The 21,844-nt window shown below is 35.7% G+C and overlaps 1 protein-coding gene across 10 annotated transcripts in view; it reads right to left on the minus strand.

Annotated features, from left to right (window-relative positions):
* The window catches only part of LOC111504205 (potassium voltage-gated channel seizure), a 741,437-nt gene that overhangs the window by 68,215 nt on the left and 651,378 nt on the right, over positions 1–21,844 (minus strand). For all 10 annotated transcript variants that reach the window (XM_074183663.1, XM_074183665.1, XM_074183666.1 and 7 more), the window contains 2 exons: positions 7,587–7,741; positions 3,449–3,690 (listed from right to left, as the gene is read on the minus strand). In XM_074183663.1, coding sequence (XP_074039764.1) covers positions 3,449–3,690; positions 7,587–7,741 — 397 coding nt within the window. The remainder of the gene's footprint in view (positions 1–3,448; positions 3,691–7,586; positions 7,742–21,844) is intronic.

The following is a 21,844-nucleotide window of genomic DNA, read 5'->3' on the forward strand; positions in this document are numbered from 1 at the left end:
TCATCCAGTGAAGAATTACTCAACGAATCCCTGTAGATTTTTTTCAGATTGAAATTATTGCACTGTCTTATTCGAAGTAAGTATCATTAAATCTATAAAATTGTTTCTGAATCAACTATAAAATCCAATAAGGAATATGAACCTTCATTTCCAAACAAACAATAATATATAAAGTGTATCTCTCAGTGCAGCCACACTTTTCTACTTCCTGAAAATGTCAAAGTCGAAGCCGAAACGTCAAACAACGCAAAATTTTGAACGGGGTTCAACTCGAAATCAGATGTTCAAATTTCTGACCGTGGAAATCTATTCTATTTGTATACTTATCTGGTGATGTTTCGAATACTTTATTCATCTTCATTATCATACCGACGATCAATTTGATATTATCAGTGTCAATGATAATAAAAATATGAAATTTATTTACAGTAAAAGACGAATCATACCTACAAATTATAATGTTTTGATTTAAATAGGTTGGATAAAGAAAATGGATGTAGTCTTTAAAGCGTCACCAGATGATACATATTTATTTTAATATGCAAACATTTTTGAATTCAAGTTAATGACAAATTTGATTTTTTTTCCAAAAAATAAAATAAAATATTTAAACAAAATAAGTTCTCACCATATTTTAATTATCTTCTTATCATACAGAATATATCAAAGGAAAATTTATATTAATACCCCCAGTCCGACGCCTATTAATATTATCTCAAACGTAATATCAGAAAAAACATCGAGCGGTTCTTTTGGCGGTATTTTCGCATTCTTTGTCGGTGTTTTCGCGTTCTTTGTCACATATCTCTATTTTAACGGCTTGTTAGCGACGTCCTCAAGGGAGATAGAGGGTAGACATATCTCAATGATTTTGTGGGTGAATTGCAATGATATTTGCTTGAGACGACTATGTTGCTTTCTTTGACGTGAAATTATATAATAAATTGCCGGTACATATTAAGGAACTACCTACCCATAAGTTCAAGATACTAATTCGAAAATATTTGATGTCACACTGCTTCTACTCGACGGAGGAGTATTTGGAGGTCGGTGTGAGTTCATGGGAAACTACATAGTGTCATAACAAACACATCACTACAACACATGCCATTGGGGGGCACTCTTCGCCCAATTCAATTCGGAATAATTAGAAATGAGGGAATATATTTCAAATTGTAGTTTTGTTTTGAATGTGTATATTATTTTATTTTCATTTTATTTTATTTTGCTATGTCCTGGACCTACCACAAATAGAATAATACTCTGTAATGTGGCTGAATAAAGTACCTTTTTCCGAATAATATTGTTATGTATGCTGATGATGCGACATTGATTATCAGACACTCAGACTTCCGCACTCTTAAATACATTGAAGAGGAGATGGAAAATATAGCAGATTAATGGTATAGTAGTAGATAATCTACTCTGCCTGAACAGAAACAAAACACAGAAACTGAACTTTTTCGCAAATCACACACTCTCAAATGGTGGTACTGTTAAAATCCTTGGAATAACTTTGGACGATAATCTCAACTGGTCCGCTCATATAGATGAACTGTGCAAAAAAATATTCAGCTATTTTATCACACCAATAGATATCACACCAATAGGTGTTTCCATTTATGTTTCGCTTGTGTTTACGCAGCTATTTTTATCAAGTACTTTCTTGGTTTTTCTCATTTTGTCTTCAATCGAGAACCGCCTGCCCGTTACTGACGATGCCCAATAAGCTGAAACAGCTGTATACCGGTGGCTCTTAAATTGAAATCAATATGAGAATGATCGAAAAGTACTAATCTATTCATCTTTTGATTTTCATGGAATGATTTTCCAGCAGGTTGACTGCATTAACCTTTCTCGATTTCATATCATTTCTAGAAACATGTGGATTCGTTTTCCGATGACATTTCAGGTTAGCTTCCCAAATTTCTGCCACCGCAGTTGTCGGTTGATTGCTCAAACCACCAACACTGACATAAAAACTTGGCAAGTTGACTTGGGTGTCACACCAATAGGTGGTTCCACTTATGTTTCGCTTGCGTTCACGCAGCTATTTTTATCAAGTACTTTCTTGATTTTTCTCATTTTGTCCCGAATCGAGGACCGCCTGCCCTTTGGACAAGCACTCATATGAAAATGGGCAAACCGCAGACACGTGTTTCTGACTATTTAACCTTCGTCAGTACGGTACAGCCAAGTGTAAAGGATGGGCAACACTTGGTTGCGAAGAAAAGGGTCGAAAACAAAACAAGCGGATTCACCATCAGGAAGCCAACTGCGGTTTCGTGTCACTTTCATATGAGTGCTTGTCCAAAGAATTCATCTTCATTGATAATACCATATCCACACAATATCCCATCAATATGGGAATGATCAGAATGGTACTTATTTATTTATCTTTTGATTTTCATGGAATTAGTTTCCAGCAAAGTGGATAATCTTAGCGACTGGAGAAATGTACAGTAAAATGGATAAACGGGGTCTCTCAGTCAAAAAATTAAAAATCAAAACTCTTCTCTCCTTTGCCAAGCTTTCGCTTCTGATGGAAGCTTCTTCAGGGCAGTAAAAATGAGTCAAAAACAATAAATTGAACATATAAATTGATGAGGAAAGTTAAATATGTATAGGATTACTTTGGGTTTGACAAATGTCATACCTTCACATAAATGTGATATGAGCTTTTTCGTTAAGAATGTTATAACGAATCGAAATGTATGATGAGATATAGGCCGTTCCATTTAGAAAAATATCATTTTTCGACATCGAGAAGGCCATTGAAAATGTTACTAGTTGGTAATCGTGCCGATTTAATTTTGAACACCCTGTATAGTTGGCATTTATAAAAATTGACGTATTGGGAGGTTTTTGTGATTTCAATTTTTGCACTTGACACTTCCGATAATAATTCAATAAGTGAGGCTTAGATATCATCAATTTCTGCATAGTATTTCAGATAGTGTATTACTGCTACTGAATAATATTGTTGTAAATCATACCCGAAAGGAAATAACGCCGGCCGCCACTGGTAACAATAAACCAAATGTGACGTAGCTGAGAGCGTGGGAATATTCAATGTTACCTGCCGCTCGAGAAAGAGCAAGAAACATGCTACCGATGTCCATAGAACTTCTACGCTGTTTCATTACGATATTTAAACGCTGGCTGCAAGCGTATTCAGACAGTCAAGTACACAGCGAAGTGGACCTAACAGTGCGGTACGCGAAGTGAACTAGTAAGGCGATAGACATTCAAATAATAGTTGAAATTTTTAGTTGAAGTGTTTGTTGTATTTCAAGTGATATGAAGTTAGGTTTGATTATTCAGTGTGTAGTCAGAAGGAAAATTTGGAGCCGAATTGGCGATCCTCTCAGATATGATTGAATATCTAGCAGAGCTCTATAGCTACTGGAAATGAGAATTAGTATTACTAAGAATTGGTTCAACTTACATCCAGCAAGCATGACACATATTGTGAAGATTTTTTCTGCATCTGTATTCGGCGCGACGTTGCCAAACCCCACACTTGTCAAGGAAGTGAAAGTAAAGTAGAGAGCTGTGACGTAACGACTTCGTATACTAGGCCCTCCCGTGTTATTAGGTAGATAATACTGTTGGGTGTCGTTGGCCAAAATATCCAACCAACCAATTCGCGCGGGAAGCATTGGCCTCTCCGCGTTTCCTATTGCATACCTGAAATAGAAAGTTTAAATTATCGTTATGGACATTCTCGAATGAAAAATCTAATACATTTCTGAGAGAAACGGTGACTGAACAAACCACACCACAACAGAGAGTTGAACGATCCTATTTTTGACTTTTCGCTACATATATATCATCACTCCTTCAGTATACTTAATGAGCCAATCACTTCCTCAATGATGTTTTCCAGATACCTATATTCAAAACAGCTTTAATAATTCTCTTGCATAAGAAAGGTAATAAGCAAGATTTAGAAAATTATAGGCAGATATCTTCACTGACGTCGCTATCTAAAATCTTTGAAAAAATAGTACCCAATAGTATTACATCCTACCTCGAGATAAATAACCTACTATGTGATAGTCAATATGGATTCAGGAAAGAAAGATCTTCGGAAACGGCTTCTTGCTATCTACTTAATCATGTTTTGCAAAAGATTGATGATGGATATTATGTTATATTCCTTCTATTCGACCTGTCGAGAGCTCTTAATACTATGCATCCTCATAAATAAGTTGTTTTTCAAGGACACACAAGCACTACAAAAATCCTTAAGTCGCTCTCAGAGCGGTGCTTGTACGAAAGTAGCGATTCACATTGGATTTATTCCACATAAACGCAGTTCTCCAAATGAAGAAGTTCTTGAACAGTGGAGTTCAAGGTTTACTGAGTTGATTGTCAAAAGATGTCGTATTTCTGATATGTACCGCTCTTGGTGGAATCAAATGTGCCAAGTCAATTGAACACCCCGCGTGGAAGTATCTGCAGAAGAAAGACATATCTCCAACCTTTTTTTGATGTTTCAGGCTATCAAGGTTGCACGTGATGTTTCTGGATGGAATCCAGCAACTTCAGAGTATGTTTGGGGGCGAAGCTCCATACATGACAACAATATTCCAAGAAAGGTCTGATCTGAGCTTTATGGAGCATCAAGAGTTGCTGAGGTGAATACAGTTTTTTGGTTCGGAACAGTGTTCCAAGCCTTTGAGAAGCAGCCTATGCAAATCCAGCGACGTGATTGTGCCGAGACATACTGGTGTCCATTTCAACTCCCAACAAATTTATCGAAGCAGAAAGCGGAATTGTCTGACCTGATATTGTTATATCCGGTTCGAAGACATTTATCTTCTCGGAGAAATCCGATGTCTGGATTTTTGTGGCACTGAATCGAACCTGGTTACTCTCACCCCAATTCGAAATCACTTCTAGATCCTCATTAAGATATGCAACCTCCTACTGCTGGTGAAGTTGTCCTGGAATCCAAATGAAATGACGAGACAAGTGTGCTGTCGTCAGCAAGGCAATATATTGGATTTTTGGTTTTTTCCAATAATTCGTTAATATAGGTACAATTAAAAGAAGGTTGGAGTCAATATGAATCCCTTGGGAACACCAGCGTTGATGATGAAAGTATTCAAGAGATATCCATCGACGGCCACTTGTTGGGAACGTTCTTTCAGGAAGCTGAAGAGTCAAACACAGAAAAGATCCGACAAGTCGTAGCATCGAAGTTTTGCCAGCAAACCCTCATGCCACAGACGGTCAAAGGCATTAGCGCAACAGTTCTTGATTCTCCATGTTTCTCGATTGCGTTATTCCAAATATGGGTGACGATACGATATTTGTTTCCGAAAGCTATATTGTTGATCGCTCAAGATGTTAAAGCCTTCCAAATATTTGAGGATATGGTGGTTTACAACTTTCTCCATGATTTTTGATATCGCTAATAGCTAAATGCTCTAAACCATCCTCAATATGTGATAAACTAGATACACTCACTATGATGATAGTGACTTCAAAAATATCCTGTGAAACTGAAAGTCCCCTAGGGGTCAGTACTGGGGCCAATTCTTTTCACCATTACCGAATTGGAGACTGAAGTAATTAGAGTTGTTGACGAATTTGGATCCTGATGTCAACGTTATTCATTAATACCTAATGCGGATAAGACAATGACAATACATTTCTATTTTCGATGCCCAATTCCCAATACGATAAACAATGAACTGGATATCAAACTATCAGGGAAAGTAAAATTTTTGGGATTGCAGATGGATAGTTAGATCACCTGGTGAAGCACATAGGCAGTGTCTCTAAAATCTCAATAGATCTTACTTTGAAATCTTTCAAATCGAGTATCGTCTTGACACACATGGCCTGTTGACTATATATAATGCCTTAGCGTACTCCTACATATCACAAAATATTTTTGTAGGGGCAGGGCCAAGAACTTTATGAAAGTTCTTGTGATACGAAAGAAAATTAAGATTGATTTTTTGTTTAGGATATTTGGATAGCTGTAGGCCAATTATGATTCAGAATGAAATCTTAAGTGCAAGACAAATTTTAAAATACCTACAAACTCTTTCAACCGCACATGAACACAATTTTATGGATTCAGAATCTTTCAGGATTGGCTCACTCCAAGGCGTTCATTCACCTTTCGAAGCTTGATATCAAACAGTTGTTGGACTACAGTAGGGATGAACTACGATGTTTAACAGGCCTTCTCACATGTCACTGTCATTTGAATCATCATAATGCAGAGACTCGGACTGTCAAAAGAGAGTGTGTGTCACCTCTGTTTGGAAAATAATGAAACAGCAGAGCATTCGGTCCTCAGCGGGGCTGGGGACCGAATCAGGTTTTTAGAGTTCGGCAAAGCCGTATTCTTACCTCTGACCTGAAAGATCACTCACCATACGAACTAATCGTCTTCGTTAAGAAGCTGGGTTTTTTGTCCGAGTGTGAATAGGTGTGAGCGACAATAAACCCTTGCGGGTTGCGGTGAAGGGTCGAATAGACCCACTCACTTTAGACCTAACCTAACCTAACATGAACACAACACACGTAACATTAATACTTTGATGATACCTGCACATCGTACAACTGCATATGACAGATCATCTATATCATAATGCAATCAAATTATATAACAAACACCCACTGAAAATCAAGCAAATTCCTGAAATACTCAAATTCAAAGCTGTTGTGAAAAAACTTTATGGTATGGCTGAATACATGAATGATTTTCGTGTGATCTGTTCATAAGGTTTTGACAAGTATTTTCTGTCCCTATGAGTATTTAATTTAATCTCCTGCTATGTATTTGTATATTTTTAAGAAATTCATATGTGATTTGTACAGTATTTATTTTGTCATATTATTAATTTTTTGTTTTTTTCATAACCATATTATGACGTGTCATCTACTACCTGTACCTGCAATGATTAATAGATATTCCATTCTATCCTATCCTATCCCATCCCATCCCATCCCATCCCATCCGATCCCATCCCATCCCATCCCATCCCATCCCATCCCATCCCATCCCATCCCATCCCAACCCATCCCATCCCATCCCAACCCATCCCATCCCATCCCATCCCATCCCATCCCATCCCATCCCATCCCATCCCATCCCATCCCATCCCATCCCATCCCATCCCATCCCATCCCATCCCATCCCATCCCATCCCATCCCATCCCATCCCATCCCATCCCATCCCATCCCATCCCATCCCATCCCATCCCATCCCATCCCATCCCATCCCATCCCATCCCATCCCATCCCATCCCATCCCATCCCATCCCATCCCATCCCATCCCATCCCATCCCATCCCATCCCATCCCATCCCATCCCATCCCATCCCATCCCATCCCATCCCATCCCATCCCATCCCATCCCATCATATCCCATCCCATCCCATCCCATCCCATCCCATCCCATCCCATCCTATCCCATTCTATCCTATCCTATTCTATCCCAAATAATTTCAAAGTGTCTTTCGATAAGCGACAGTATCGTTTGATGATGGGAATGAGTTGATGGGGCATCGGGTAATTACCGTTCAAATTATTTTCATTCTCGAAATTGAATACTCACCAAATGCAAGCCATCCAGTGTGCTATTAGCGCAAAGGTGGCCATGAGTAGTAGAAGGACTGCTGCTCCATACTCCGAGTATCTGTCTATTTTCCTGGCCACCCTCACCAGTCTGAGTAATCTCGCGGTTTTTAAAAGACCTATCAAAGTCGTTGTCTGAAACACAAAATACGTTTTCCAATAGTGATGATATCTGAATGTGTTCGTCGAAATAAAAAAAAATAAGCGTTTCAGTTATTAATATTTTGGAATGCTAGTGTGACTTGACGATGTATGTGTAGATTTCTCTTGTTATCTCCATTTGAAGTCATGCCTTACCTTTCAGTTGTTCATCTGCAATTGTCGACTTTCTCTTTTAGTTGAATACAAGCCATTCGGAAATATTTCCAATGATAATGTAATGAGTCGGTACATAATTGAAAGTTGTTTTTCACGCCCTCGATTAATAAGAGGTGGACGATGTAACACCAAAGAAAAAATCAATTCGAGGGGACTATTGCGGTAATATGCGGCAAACAAAGAAATGGGATTCTTCAATGTATGAATTTACCCTGAATTCTTCATAAAAAGACAAATTTTTGCTGATCCGTTTACCGATTCTGAGTTTGATATTATATACCTTCGTTATTTTAGAATGTTTTAAACTAACTAGTTATTTTAAATGGGTGAATTCATATTTGTATGAAAGAAAACAACGCAAATAATCTGTTTGCCTTGAGTTTGGCGTTCGAATTATAAAACAAAGATGTCGCAGTCTTCCCGCATAACCATTTTGTAGTAGTACTAGAAATATAATCATCGATCAAAAATTCACCTTAACCAAATGTATTCTCTCAATTAGATTGAGTGTCTCTTGGTATATTTAGAAGTTTGAGGGAAAGTTTTTATCAACCCACCATGTATAATTTATTGATTACTGCCTATTTCACCAAATTGAAGGAAAATATTTTCTTTTCATCTCGTTATTTTCATCGAATATGTTTTTTCATCATTTGCGATCTATAAGACACGATATTTCATTTCTGACAAAAGGATTTTAAACTTTCTGCTTCCATATATACAACTTTTTGCAAGTGAAGAAATTGAAATGATAAAAAATTCCTGTTGGTTTCTACTGATTTCATTGAATGTCTCAATCAATCAAATCAATCAATCAAAATATACTTCATTGTCAGAAGATTTTGTATCCCATCCACAAAGCTTTGTAGGTATAACTAATGGTGTATAGATAAAAACTGGCAATTAATAAAGGTTTGAATAAAACAGGTGCAAATACAATAAAAATAAATATAAAATGGAATACACGTTTTAAAATGATTCATTAAAATACTCTTGCAAGCTATAATAGGGCCTATCAGCTAGCAAACTTCTAACTGTTTTCTTGTATTGTACGTTGGTCAGATTTGCACACCTTATATCTACTGGTAAGTGATTGAATAATTCTCCACCATTATAAAAAATGGAATCCTTGATTAATGTTGAGTTAGGTATAGGAAGTCTGATATTAAATATGCTGTTACGAGTAGCATAAGGAGAAGAAACAAAGTCAAACTCCGTTTTGTGTTTGTGCACTAAACATACAGTTTCAAGAATGAACAGTGCAACGACGGTTAAAATCTTATTGGCCGCAAAATAATTTCTGCATGATTCCCTAGGTTTGACTTTACTGAGACACCTTACTGCCCTTTTCTGTAATATCTTCACAGATGAGAGAAGGGTTGCACTACATGTTCCCCAAAATGGTATTTTATATCTTATTTGGAATTCAATTAAAGCATAGTAAATCGTTTTTGCTGTGTGAAAACCCAGCTCGTTAGAAACCACCCTCACTGCATAACATCCGGAGGAGATTTTACTTTTAAGTTGTCTGACGTGTTCGTCAAATTTGAGCCTATTATCAATAAATACAACAAGACATTTTGTGTTCAATTTGTTTTCCAAGAGATCATTGTCTATTGACAGTTCATTTAGTAGACATTCAAATGTTATTATATTTGTTTTGCAGATATTCAAGGATAACAAATAAGCATCATACCAATTTTTCACCTTTTCTAAGTCAGATGATATCTGACTCTGCTGGGTTTTTTCCTTCCACAATATTGTTGTATCAACAATATTTGTTGTATCATTAATATACAACAAAAACAGAACTGGACCCAACATAGAACCCTGTGGCACACCAGATATGATTGCCCTGCTTTCTGAGAGTTCCGATGTTCTTACCATTTGACTTCGGCCTGAGAGGTACGATTCAAACCAATTGTACGTCACCCCTCTGCAGCCATACCGGCAACGTTTTTTGAGTAAAAATTCATGATTAACACAATCAAAAGCCTTCGAAAGGTAACAGAAAATTGTGGCAGCTACTTCACCAGCATTCATTTCTGAATAAAGTTTATAAAGGAAAGAGAATATTGCATCACTTGTATCTTTTTCCGTCTGGAACCCAAATTGGTTATTACTCATGATATCATGCAAATTTGAGAAATCATTCAATCGTTAATTCACTAATTTTTCAATAATTTTCGCTGAGGTTGGAATTAGAGAAATGGGCTGCAGATTGGAGGGATTATGCAAAGCACCACCTTCATGTAGGGGAATAACAATTGAAGTCTTAAAAGAAGAAGGGAATGACCCAGTTTTGAAAGAGGTATTAATGAGATTAAAACTCAAGTTTCCAATGCATTGCCTGGTAGATTCAAAAGTATTTTTACCGAAATCTCATCATACCCAGTGGTATTTTTATTTCTGATGCCGTTCAAGATTTCATTTAATACATGAATATCTGAGTTATACAAAATGAGGCTATCATTTATATTAATATTTTCTAGATTGATTAAAGGATCATAGGGCACGCGAATAGTGCTGCTCAGCTTTTGAGCAATGGTGCAGTAGAATTCGTTTATTTTGTTAGGATTTAATGGGATATCAACCTTTGTTTTCTTTGATTTTCCTCTGAGGTCATTTCTTATGGACCAAGTCTCTTTAATTTTGTTAGTTGATTCTCCAATTTTGTTTCTGTACTACTTTGATATGAATATCTAGAAGGCGGGTTCCGCTATTCCTTTGAAAAGGTGTAGACAGAAGGGTTTATCGTCAAAATGTGGTCGGCAGGCATGCCTTTATTCGTGATTAGGATACTTGACCAATCGAACTTTTCCTGTGAGACTGGACCAAACCACATCTGCACATCACCTGATTAAAGCAGGTGTCCCACAGGGATCCTGCTTATCATCGGACCTATATTCACCCGCTGGGGAGCCTCCCACTGTCCAATCGTGGGACCGTGTGGCAGCGTGTCCTCTGTCGTCATGTCTTGTTAGGCTCAACAAAACAGTCATCCTCCTGCTATTTCCTTTTCATATACCTATTCTCCTTCCTTTCCTAACCCTACTCCCGAATGTGGGATAATGTTTTTGTAAATATGTAATTAGATTTTTGTTGGTGTTGTAACCATAATAGGAACATAAAGAATTTTGATTTTGGATCGCTATCATATAATTCGTTATTGTATAGAGTGTGCTCAAAATTGTATTGAAAATATCTCATATATTGTATTTCAGTTGATCCAAACTGTGAAATTTCTTGTTTATGTAATCTAGGAAACCAAAGTTTCGAGATTTCTTTCAATTGATAATCTTTTGATATGAAATTCTTCTCTTGTGAATATCTCTCAGAATATATTTGATTGGAATCCTCCCTACTAGTCACGGCATATCCTGCTTCTCTTTGCTGATGTGAACTAGAATCTTCCAATATTCTTCCTTGGGTTTCGCATTGACACAAAAGGTCGAATGATAAAATGTCATGATTCCAGAACAAATAAAATTGCTTGAATCGTGAATGAATTTCATTACATACTCCCATTGATGACATGAGTAGATTAAACTCATTCGTGACATGAAGTCGCAATTTCATAAATGAATTGAATGTTGCCGATAAGACAAGTGTCTTACGGCAAAACATCGGATGTCTTTTCCAGTGAGGATGACAGTGTTCCATGTAAGTGAAATTTTACCTCTTTCGTTTACTATGTTGTGTAGCAATCTTGTGAATGATATCTGATTCAATTCAATAACGAATGTTTGGAATACAAACTGAATAAAGAAAAGTATTTTTGTAAAAGTCAGTGTTCATATGAAAGTATGTGTGTCGAAAGTATTTTTCTTTCTGTTTATATGAAAGTAGCTGTTTTGAGAGACATTCTTTCCAGTTTGTGTCTGAAATTTACTTCTTCGCATCTTTGTAAAGAGCTAACTTTTTGAAATTGATGGTTCCTTTTTTCCTTTGGAAGATTTCCACATTAATTTTTTTGCATGAAGGAGGAGAAGGAGAAAGCCAAAACCTTTCTTTTCCGAAAATTTTTCGTATCTGACATAGTGACGGTTCTAAGGAAAATTGGGTCATTATTTTATTTGTAAAAGGGAATATTTTCCCTCCACATTATATGTTATACTTCTTCATGTATTGTTACATACGAAAAACAATTGAAATTGATTTAGCTTTGATAGAAAATATTTCATTTCCATCAAATTAGTCTTTTACAGAAATGTTCAGCTATTATTGTATCACCCCTATTACAGTGAAAACTCTTATGAAAATCAACGGTTGCCTTGTTGACTTTTTAATTGTTTACGAAATATCATACTTTTGCAATGTATAAGAAAATGTGGTATTCTAAAACAGCTCCAGAATAATAATTCATTTTGAATATATAAATTTACTTGATTGTTGTTACGATAATAATCCGAATTTAATTAGTTTCTTTGGATTAAGAATTGGGAGTGAATTCTCTCTTGCCCTACTCGTATACTCGTGAAGACTTGAAGTGGAATTTTGTCTTACGGATAATCCATACAACAAGAAAGAAACTAAAAGGAGTTGGGATTTTCAGCGCAACAAACTAATTGAAAGCAAAAAGTTGTTTTTTTTTAAAAAGGCAATCTTTTGTCTCAATAAACTGATATGTTTTCAAGTAACCAAGAGATTTTATTCATTATATGCTATTCGTGAGAAAAAATTCAGTTTCGTAAGAGTAGCAAACAACTTATACTTGATTGATCGGGACAACCAGATTTACAGTGGGTACAAATTGATTTGCGATCGATACATTTTTTTATGTTGTAGGAAACCGTTTGGAATGGAATCATATCGATGTTTTGACATATTTAGGTGCATAAAGGAAGGAAATTACTTAGGGTGATTCTGTAAGGTGGCTTCCCCTATAACTTTTTTATTATTGAAGATAGAAAAACAAAATTTGGGGGTTGTGTATTATAGTTCAATTTACATTTTTTGACATATTTACTTGTTTTGCCGTACTTCCGTTTTGACCGGAAATGACCCCAACTTTCGATTTTTAAATGGGGCATCCTATATATTTTTACTTATTTCCATCGAGAATGACATTCTAAATCCAATAATACTTCACGAATATTTGACGAATAAAATTATTTTTATTCCAATTTTTATTTTTTAATCTAGAATGCCATGGATTGTGTAAATCGCTTCATTCTGGATCAAGTAATATGAAAAGTACGACGTTGAGGCTTATGACCTCACAGTGGTTTAAAGAGTTATTTCACAGTCGCGAATATGAATTTGTTCAGTCAACTTGATTTTTTCAAATGGAAAGGGGATTGCTCGTCGGCTTCAAATCTCCTACTCACACACTTTCACTTTATTTTCTCTATTTTTCTGAATAATTGCAAGAAACGATCATACCTAATAACAAATAATACGTATTCGGTACATTTATGCACTAAGTACTGTTATTCTAGTTATCCGTGACAAACAATTGAAGCTGTTGCTAGGACTACCTGAACAAATAGGCTAATGAATGTGCTGTCACTTTTAAGAATTTATTTTGTGTTTATAATTAGATATGGCAAATTATACTAGAAAGGAGAAAATTGACATGTTGCTAATTTACGGAGAAACAATAAAGAATGCAACTGATGCAGCTCGAATTTATGCTCGGAGGTTCCCTAATCGTCGCCATCCCACTCGGCATTATTTTCCAAAACTGGAAAGAAAAATGCGAAATGAACCAGAAGAAAATACCAATAACTTCATCGTCAGTGAAGAAAAAAAAGTAGACGTGTTGGCCTATGTTGAAGTGAATTGTACGGCGTCAATTCGCCAAATTGTTTCTGAGTGTTTATATTTGTGAATCGTTCACAGATATAATTATCGATCATTCAAGAACCAACTACACCAACATCTTTACTATAACGATCACATCCGAAGATTTACTTTTGCAATTGGTTTTTGATTGAATACAGAGAAGATGTACGTTTTCCGTTTAAAATTATTTATTCAGATGATACCCAATTCACCAACTTGGGTATGTTCAATAGGAATAATAAATGGTACTGGTCACAAACAAATTTACATCTGATGCAAGAAGGAAATTTTCAAGAGCAATTTGGTACCAATTGCTGGATGGGTATTATCGGAGGAAAACTTTTGGGGCCAATGATTTTTGATGGACAACTGACTGCGAAAAGTTCCTTAAAAATCAAATTAATGGCCAATCAAGTTGATATCTATTTTCAACAAGATGGAGCGCCACCTCACAATTCTCAAGTCGAAGGAGAACATCTGAATGACACCTTCCTAGAAAAGTGGTTTGACACTTATGGACCTATTAGTGGACTACGAGGTACATTTTTGAGTTGTCATACTTTTACTTAAATGTATTATTGCTTTTTCATATTCTAGATCACCAGATCTTACTCTGCTAGATTTTTTCTCTGGGGAACAATAAAAAATCAGGTTTACAATACAACATCCGCTACTCGTGGAAAACTAGACCATAAAGTAAGGGTGGCATTTCAGAACATCACTGAGGAATAGCGCGCAACAATTGAAAAAGTTGTACTTTGCCGTGATCAAGGAGGCCATTTTGAAAATATAAACGGACTAATTTGCGACTTTCTTACAATTATTCAAAAATATAGAGAAAATAAAGTGAAAGTGTGTGGCATCAAATTATTCGTAAGAAAATGATCTTTCACAAAAAGCCGACGAGCCACATTCTTTTCATTTGAAAAAATCAGGTTAACTGGAAAAATTCATATTTGCGACTGTGTTATAGTCTGGAAAATAGAAAAAAGGTTGGAGATTTGTCTCTCTTTTATAGATGCTATCACGGGAATTTAATTGACTTGACACATTTGATTCCACCAAGAGCGGTATATATCAGAAATGAGCGACGGACTGTGCTCACCGTTTTCAGGTTCAACTCAGTACCTCTCGAAGTTTCTTGTAAAACCTTTTTTCAGTGAAAATCTAACAGTGAACTTCAAACTCTCAGAAAAATGCATTCTGGTTCAGATCAACTTTTATAATGATTCATTAGTACTAGTCGAAGTGACGTTGGCGCAGATCAAACAAATTTTCTCAAGAGACATCACACATCTTCTCGACCATGTTCTCACCGCAAAATTTTCTCAAAGGAATACCTGTTTCTATGAACAAATGGATGGAGTCACTTTGAGAACTCTTCTCAGCCCACTGGATGCAAATTTCTGCATGGAATTTACAGAAAAAAAACCGCGCCTAACACCGTTTTATCGAAACCTAGATCATTTCATCCTCGCATCTGGTTTGCTATGAAAAAAAAACATACCGTTTTTGGATGTACTGGTCAACAGAAAAATTGACGGAAAAGTAGGTCATAGGTCAACAAGAATTTTTACAACAAGAATTTTTACCACCATCCAGAATAAAATCGTGCTATGATGAAAATACTTGTTGATCATACTACCAGAATTTGTGAACCACATTTTCTTGAAGAAGAACATCTAGATCAAACTCTACAGATAAATAGTTTTTTACAGCGCAAAAAGCAAACGTGTTCTACATCCTAGAAGAATGGAAACTACAACTTGGTCCATGATTCAGCCGCCAGTGGTAGGCATAGTCTGATTAATATACAAAAACAAAGTCGCAGACTGAATTAGAAAACTGTCTGAAGACACAACATAAGGACCATTTACAAGTCAACTAAATAACTAAGAAATGCATCAGATCGGTCAAGATCAAGAGAGAGCCTCTAACATCTACCGGTGTGTACAGATTTTTCTGATCCAGTAACTCAGTTTATATCGGAACTACGAAACGCAGCATAAACACCAGGATACAAGAATATAAGCGTAGCTGTCACCTCATGCAACCGGAATAATCAGCAATTGCAGAACATGTTCTAGTAGAAACAGACCACGTGATAAAATACGAAGAAACTGCTGTCAATGTACGACTTCATAGGGTATCATTAAGATCTGCTAGCATCCCAACAATTTCAATAGAAAGAAGGTAAACGGGTCAACAAAACGAGGTATCTAGTACTTGAAAAGGTTAAAAAATGAAATACAACTACGATCGACATATCATCAGTAGCATACCTGTCTACAACGGAACTAGGAACAACCTAGTAATAGTGCGTACCAATCAGAACGACCCATTATAAGTGCGGACCAATTGGGAGTGAGCATCCTACCATCTCTTCCACCATCAACGTCACTACCATGCCCACCATCAACGTCACTACCATCCCCACCATCACCCCGACCACCCTCTGAAACTATAAATAAATGTGAACACGCCACTCAGTCGTTGCTGAGATTTCGAGATATAACTTTCGTGATCGTAGTCAATGCCACAGTAATAGATGAAAAGTTTCGTACTCTCAGGTTCCATTTAACCCCAAACTACCAGCACCGATTTTGTTTTTTTTTCAATTTATACCTAGTGATTACCACAGTCAACCTGCACCGTACTATCATTAGTTGAATTGTTGCCATTTCGCTGAGTTTTCAGAGAAGTGGTTGTTAGCCATCAAAAATTGCTTTTACTGACAGTATTAACGCGAATGAAGTTTGTATTTATCGATTCCCATCTTTATGAGTTTCTCTTATCTGGAAGTTTTTTTGCCGAAGTTGAACGGTAAAAGTAAAAACGTTTTTTTTCACGGTCGCGTGCAGCTGTTGGACATTTACGAACTCATTGTGTTAACTCCAGAAAACTTTTTTCCTAACTTTTTGTCGGGTTACATTTAAGTTGTAAGCACTAAATTGTGGTGCTGAGCTGGGACGTTTTCTAGAATATTCAGTAACTCGGTGATTTTTTTAAGGAGCCCCTGAACAGCAACCAAATTATAAGTGAAAAACTCTAGATCAAGGTGAGATGAAAAACGTTTCTCAACTCATTCAACTGCAATGCAAACAGTTTTTATTATTGACTAGATCAATATGAATGAAAATCGTCGAATTCATCTATAGTCAATGTCTTACTGATCGACAGTTTCACGACTTGTTTTCATTATTATAGGGAAGTAGAAATGGTATCGCATTTTTTATTTCCACAATAGCATTAACTTTCTTGACTTCACCATTACAGAAATTAATAACGAATTTTAGTTCAACATATATAGGAAAAACACGTTTACGGGCTGTACAATCCCCATGGGTTTTTTCAATCCATTATCACATGAATTATCTGCAATTATGACTCCGTCAGAAAAGACTTTTCAAGAAGAAATGAGGATCGTAAAGAAGACATATAATTATGATGAAACAATAAAAATTCAACTCATCAGGTACACAAATACAAATTTGAATATAAAAATAAAAATCATCAGGAACATGAAGAAACTTTCCCTCAGTTATCTCAAAGGTGCGATTTTGTTCCATCTTCTTCATAAAAGAGGACGTATGATTCTCCACTCACACGCGATTTTGGTGAAATTGGTGATTTGTAGGTTATATTTGTGTCAGTATACGGGCACAGCATAGGTAACAATCATCATGGACACTTGGCCATGCCTCCTTTGATGTGGAAATGTATCTAGTCGCCATTTTGGGAAGTGACGATTAGAGGGTAGGACTTGTGAAATGGTTTTGGACAGGTTCGCACTCAAACTTTTTTATATCGGAAATGCTCATATAATTTTGATATACGGGATGGACCCAAATTCAATTGATATAATAATTCTTGTGCAGACATTCTATCTGATTATAAAACAGCCGAATTATTTCTAAAATCACCAGTAGGAATACAATGGTTCAACCAACTGGAATATGAAGGAGAAATTGTCCAGCAATCAACTTTTTAATATAAACTTTATGATCTACCTCTCATAAAATAAATGTGATTTTGTGATTTGAGTTGTTTGTTCTTTATTATAAGAATTGACGTTCTCCTTGCATTCTGGAATGAACTCTTTTTCAACATAAATGTATTTTTTTTATATATACATACATACATACATACATATAGGTCCTATCCAAACAACTCAGTTTTGTTACTGCAATCTTTTTATTCTTTTTTAGTAATACGTTCACAGAACGTTTTTTACCCTCCTGAAATATCAATAACATGTAGTTGATCTACTTAGGATCCTTCTAGGTTTCCAGAGTAGCTGGTGATTATTATATAAGGAAAATACTAGAAATACGAATTGTTCACTTTAAAACGTTTATTGGTGTCTCAAAATTATTTTTTATTATTCCTTCTTTTTTTGTCAATATTTTTCTGAGACTTCCTATTTATATATTTTGATGTATAAAATAATCTTACTCTAAACTTCAAAAGATGAGATATTGGAAAATTTTCACAAATGGTTATAATTGAATTGTTCAAACAATGATACAAATCCTGCAATGACATTGGTTCCTACGATAAGATTCTCAAAATTGCTTTGGAAGTTTACTTCCAAGGAGGAAATAAAATAAACAAATTCATTTTTGGGCATCCTTAAGTTACCGAGTGTGTCAAGAGGGTCACTTTGAAATGCTTTGAAATAACAGTACAGAGATTCATTATTTAATTCACAATTCGTTTTGGAATAGTTCACACAAATGTCACAACTATGAATTTTCAGTAATTTATTTATCAAGTGGTCCTTCGGAAACATGAAGAAAAAGTGCATATAGATTATAATAACAAGAAGCCACATTTTCTGCTGCAAAATTGTTCATATCCAATCCTTCTAGAGGGAATTCGATGACAAACATTCAATTTGTCTTTAAATCTTTATGTTGGAGATAATCTTTTTAAATGAATTACTAAGCTGATAGCCATATTGCAGTCAACTAAATTGAAAAATTGAATCATGAAGAACCTAAAGAAGTTAAGTTAACATAGTCACGTCATTTACTAGTAAGGATAAGTGGAAAAATCAGGCATATGTAGACCAGAATGTGGTGACTGTTCAGCAACTTATACAGGCCAGAAGGCAGTAATTTCAACATAAGGTACCGTGAGTATGTATTATCAGATAAAAATTCAGTTATAATGGACATCAACAAGAAAAAAGCCTCACAATAAATGAAGGAAATATGAAAATTCTTCATATGTGCAGTAAAGGAAGGGAGATAAATTATTTGTTGGAAGCATTGGAAATGAATGAATTGAATAAAAAAACTCTAATTTCAAAACCCTTAGTAACCAACTAGAACTATGCAGCTCTTCCTTTTTGAATTTTGACTACTACTTTGGAATCCATTGGTGTTTGGAGCAATAGACAACTAGTGTTTTTGGATCAATAGTCAATAATTTTGATATGTTATGAAAGTTGAATAATAATTCCGGTAACATTTTTATTATTTCAGATACACATTACAGGTACCTAAAGAGACTTCACTATATCATTGTGTATTTAAAGATTTGTTTGTTAAACTGCGTCATCTGCGTTTATCTGAGAATAGTTTAATAAACCGAAACCGGTCGTGACAAATAAAATTCTTAGTAGAAATTAGACATGAGTTATTTTCTCTATCCTATATTGAATTGACTAAATTTACGAAAACTGTTGACATTTTTAAGGACTTTGAATAATATATTAAATAAAGATTTATTGGAGTTGTTTCCGTTCATCTTCTCTTCATTATTACTGATTATATTTCGGGATTTATTGATTTATAAATTTTATTCAAGTGTTATTAGTGTATTATTATTTACGTGTTAGGAATCATACGTTAAAAGGTAAGACCTCGTTAGTCCTTAGCTCGCACAAGTTTCTCAACTTCTGAGAGTTGTCGATCGTATGGGGGCGACAGCTGATTAACGGAAAAACAGATTTTAAACAGATTAAAGAGATTTTTTGTTCAATTCATAATATTCGGCAGATTTTTTATATAATTCTGCATCAGAAAGAAATCAATATATTACACAGACGAAGAAATTGTTTTTGAATTGCTGTTATTGGTTTCCCAATCAATAACAAAGGCAGTGATTCAATCAGTATTTCCGATTCATGATCCTCGAACTGGCTACAGATATCTGTGATTTTCGTGGTGCCAAATATGTCTTCCATTAGGTGTTGGGTTGGGTTACCCAACTGTGGTTTGCATACGAACGACACCCCTCAGAAGTTGAATCTTGTGCGAGCTAAGAATCAACGGGGCGTTACCTTTGAAGGTGCTTTTTTTAAAAAGGTGAACAGAAGCTCAGGATTGGTATTAATGCAACTTGTAATGAACACCAGTTTGGAGCAGAGCAACATAAAATAAGTAGTAGAACCGTGAAATAGAGCTCTTGGTAGCTGGAAACCGGATTTGAACCAATGACTGGTCGAAATAGCTAGGCCATCAAAAACCTTAGCACACCGCTCAGTTTACTAAAAACGATTCGTGGTGGAGTAAAATTTGCAAAAAATATTATACACAGTATAACTGTATTTATCACAACAAAACAAAGTAACCTCTACCAAAAATATGATTTAGAATTGACGTAACCAGCTGAGAAGTAGCAGCTAATGACCTAGCAGATGACCTAGCAGTCTATGCTACCGAATAAAAAAAGAATGGTGAATTATTGTGTTGAGCGTGACACTATTTTTGTTATTTTCGAAACGATGGATCAAAAACAATTTTGTGTTTTGATTTCACACTGCTTCTTGATGGAAAAAATTCCGTTCAAGCAAACTATGGCTTGGAAAGTGTTATAAGGACTCTGCTCCATCAGAAACAACAATTGAATGTTGGTTTGCTGACTTCAAACGTGTTCGGATCTAGAGACACCAATGATGCAGAACGCAATGGACGTCCAAATGAAGCAGTAACACCAGAAAACAAAATCGTTTTGAATGATCGAAAAGTGAAGTTGCGTGAGTTAGCTCTGTTCAGAGTGTGTACCGCGCGAGCTCATTGTTGGCCATAAACAAGAACGTCTTGATGATTCTGAGCAGTGTTTGGCCATGTTCGAAGATAACAAACCGAAATTTTTGCGTCTATATGTGATAATGGATGAAACATGTATCCATTACTCCACTTTGGAATCAAAAGATAGTCATCTAAGTGGAGAGCAACTGGTGAATCTCGTCTAAAGCCCCGAAAAGCACAACAATCGGCTGCGAATGTTATGGCCTTGGTATTTTGGGATGTGCGTGGTGCAATATTCATCAACTAACTTGAGAAGGGAAATACGATCAACAGTGAATATTATATAGCCTTATTGGAGCATTTGAAGACCGAAATTGCAAAGAAAAGACCTCATATAACATTTAATCCGCCGTGACCATGACCTTAGGTGTAACAACCGCGAAAATATTCTTTCAAATTCATTATATTCATTGGTCATATCAAAATATTGAATTGATTAAGCCAAATCATCTTATTTGCCTTCGCAAAGTGAAAATTCATACTTCGGTTCTAAATTTCCGAATTCCGGAGGTGTCGTCTCCCCTTCGCGTTCCAATTTCAGACTGTGACAGAAGTCAGGACGTTTTCCGCAACCATTCCAGAAATACAAAAATGTCTTATATAGACATTCAGATGATCTCGAACATCTCCATTTTCCTTCAATTCAGATGGTACTAATATTTTAAGAAGGGGTGCTTTACAGGCAGGAAAGAAAAACTATAAATTCTTTCAAGTGAATCTCAAACGTCTTTGGAAGAATATAATTTTTTACTTGATTAAGTTGAAACAGATTCATAATATCAAATATGATTTAGTGTTCATATTTTTTTTTCCCATTTAGTTCTGAGAGGTTTTTTGGTAGGCCTTTTATTGAAACCATTTACGTACACGAAGTTTCATTTTTAATCAGAATTGCTTTGGTTTGAACTTTCCATGTAATATAGTTATATTTTTTCAGTGGTTCGATAATTTTCTTCAATACAGGCAACTATCATGATATGAAACTACTGTTATGAGAATTACTACCTGGGCTGAAAATTCTCGGGTCTAACATATAGATGGCGCTAGTCTTATTGCATTCACCGCTTTTTCAGTTAGTACTAACCTCCAAAAG

The sequence above is a fragment of the Leptinotarsa decemlineata genome, unplaced genomic scaffold, assembly GCF_025532065.1.
Source record: "Leptinotarsa decemlineata unplaced genomic scaffold, Ldec_3_MD MMD2_tig00026340_RagTag_RagTag, whole genome shotgun sequence".
Classification (NCBI taxonomy): domain Eukaryota; kingdom Metazoa; phylum Arthropoda; class Insecta; order Coleoptera; family Chrysomelidae; genus Leptinotarsa; species Leptinotarsa decemlineata.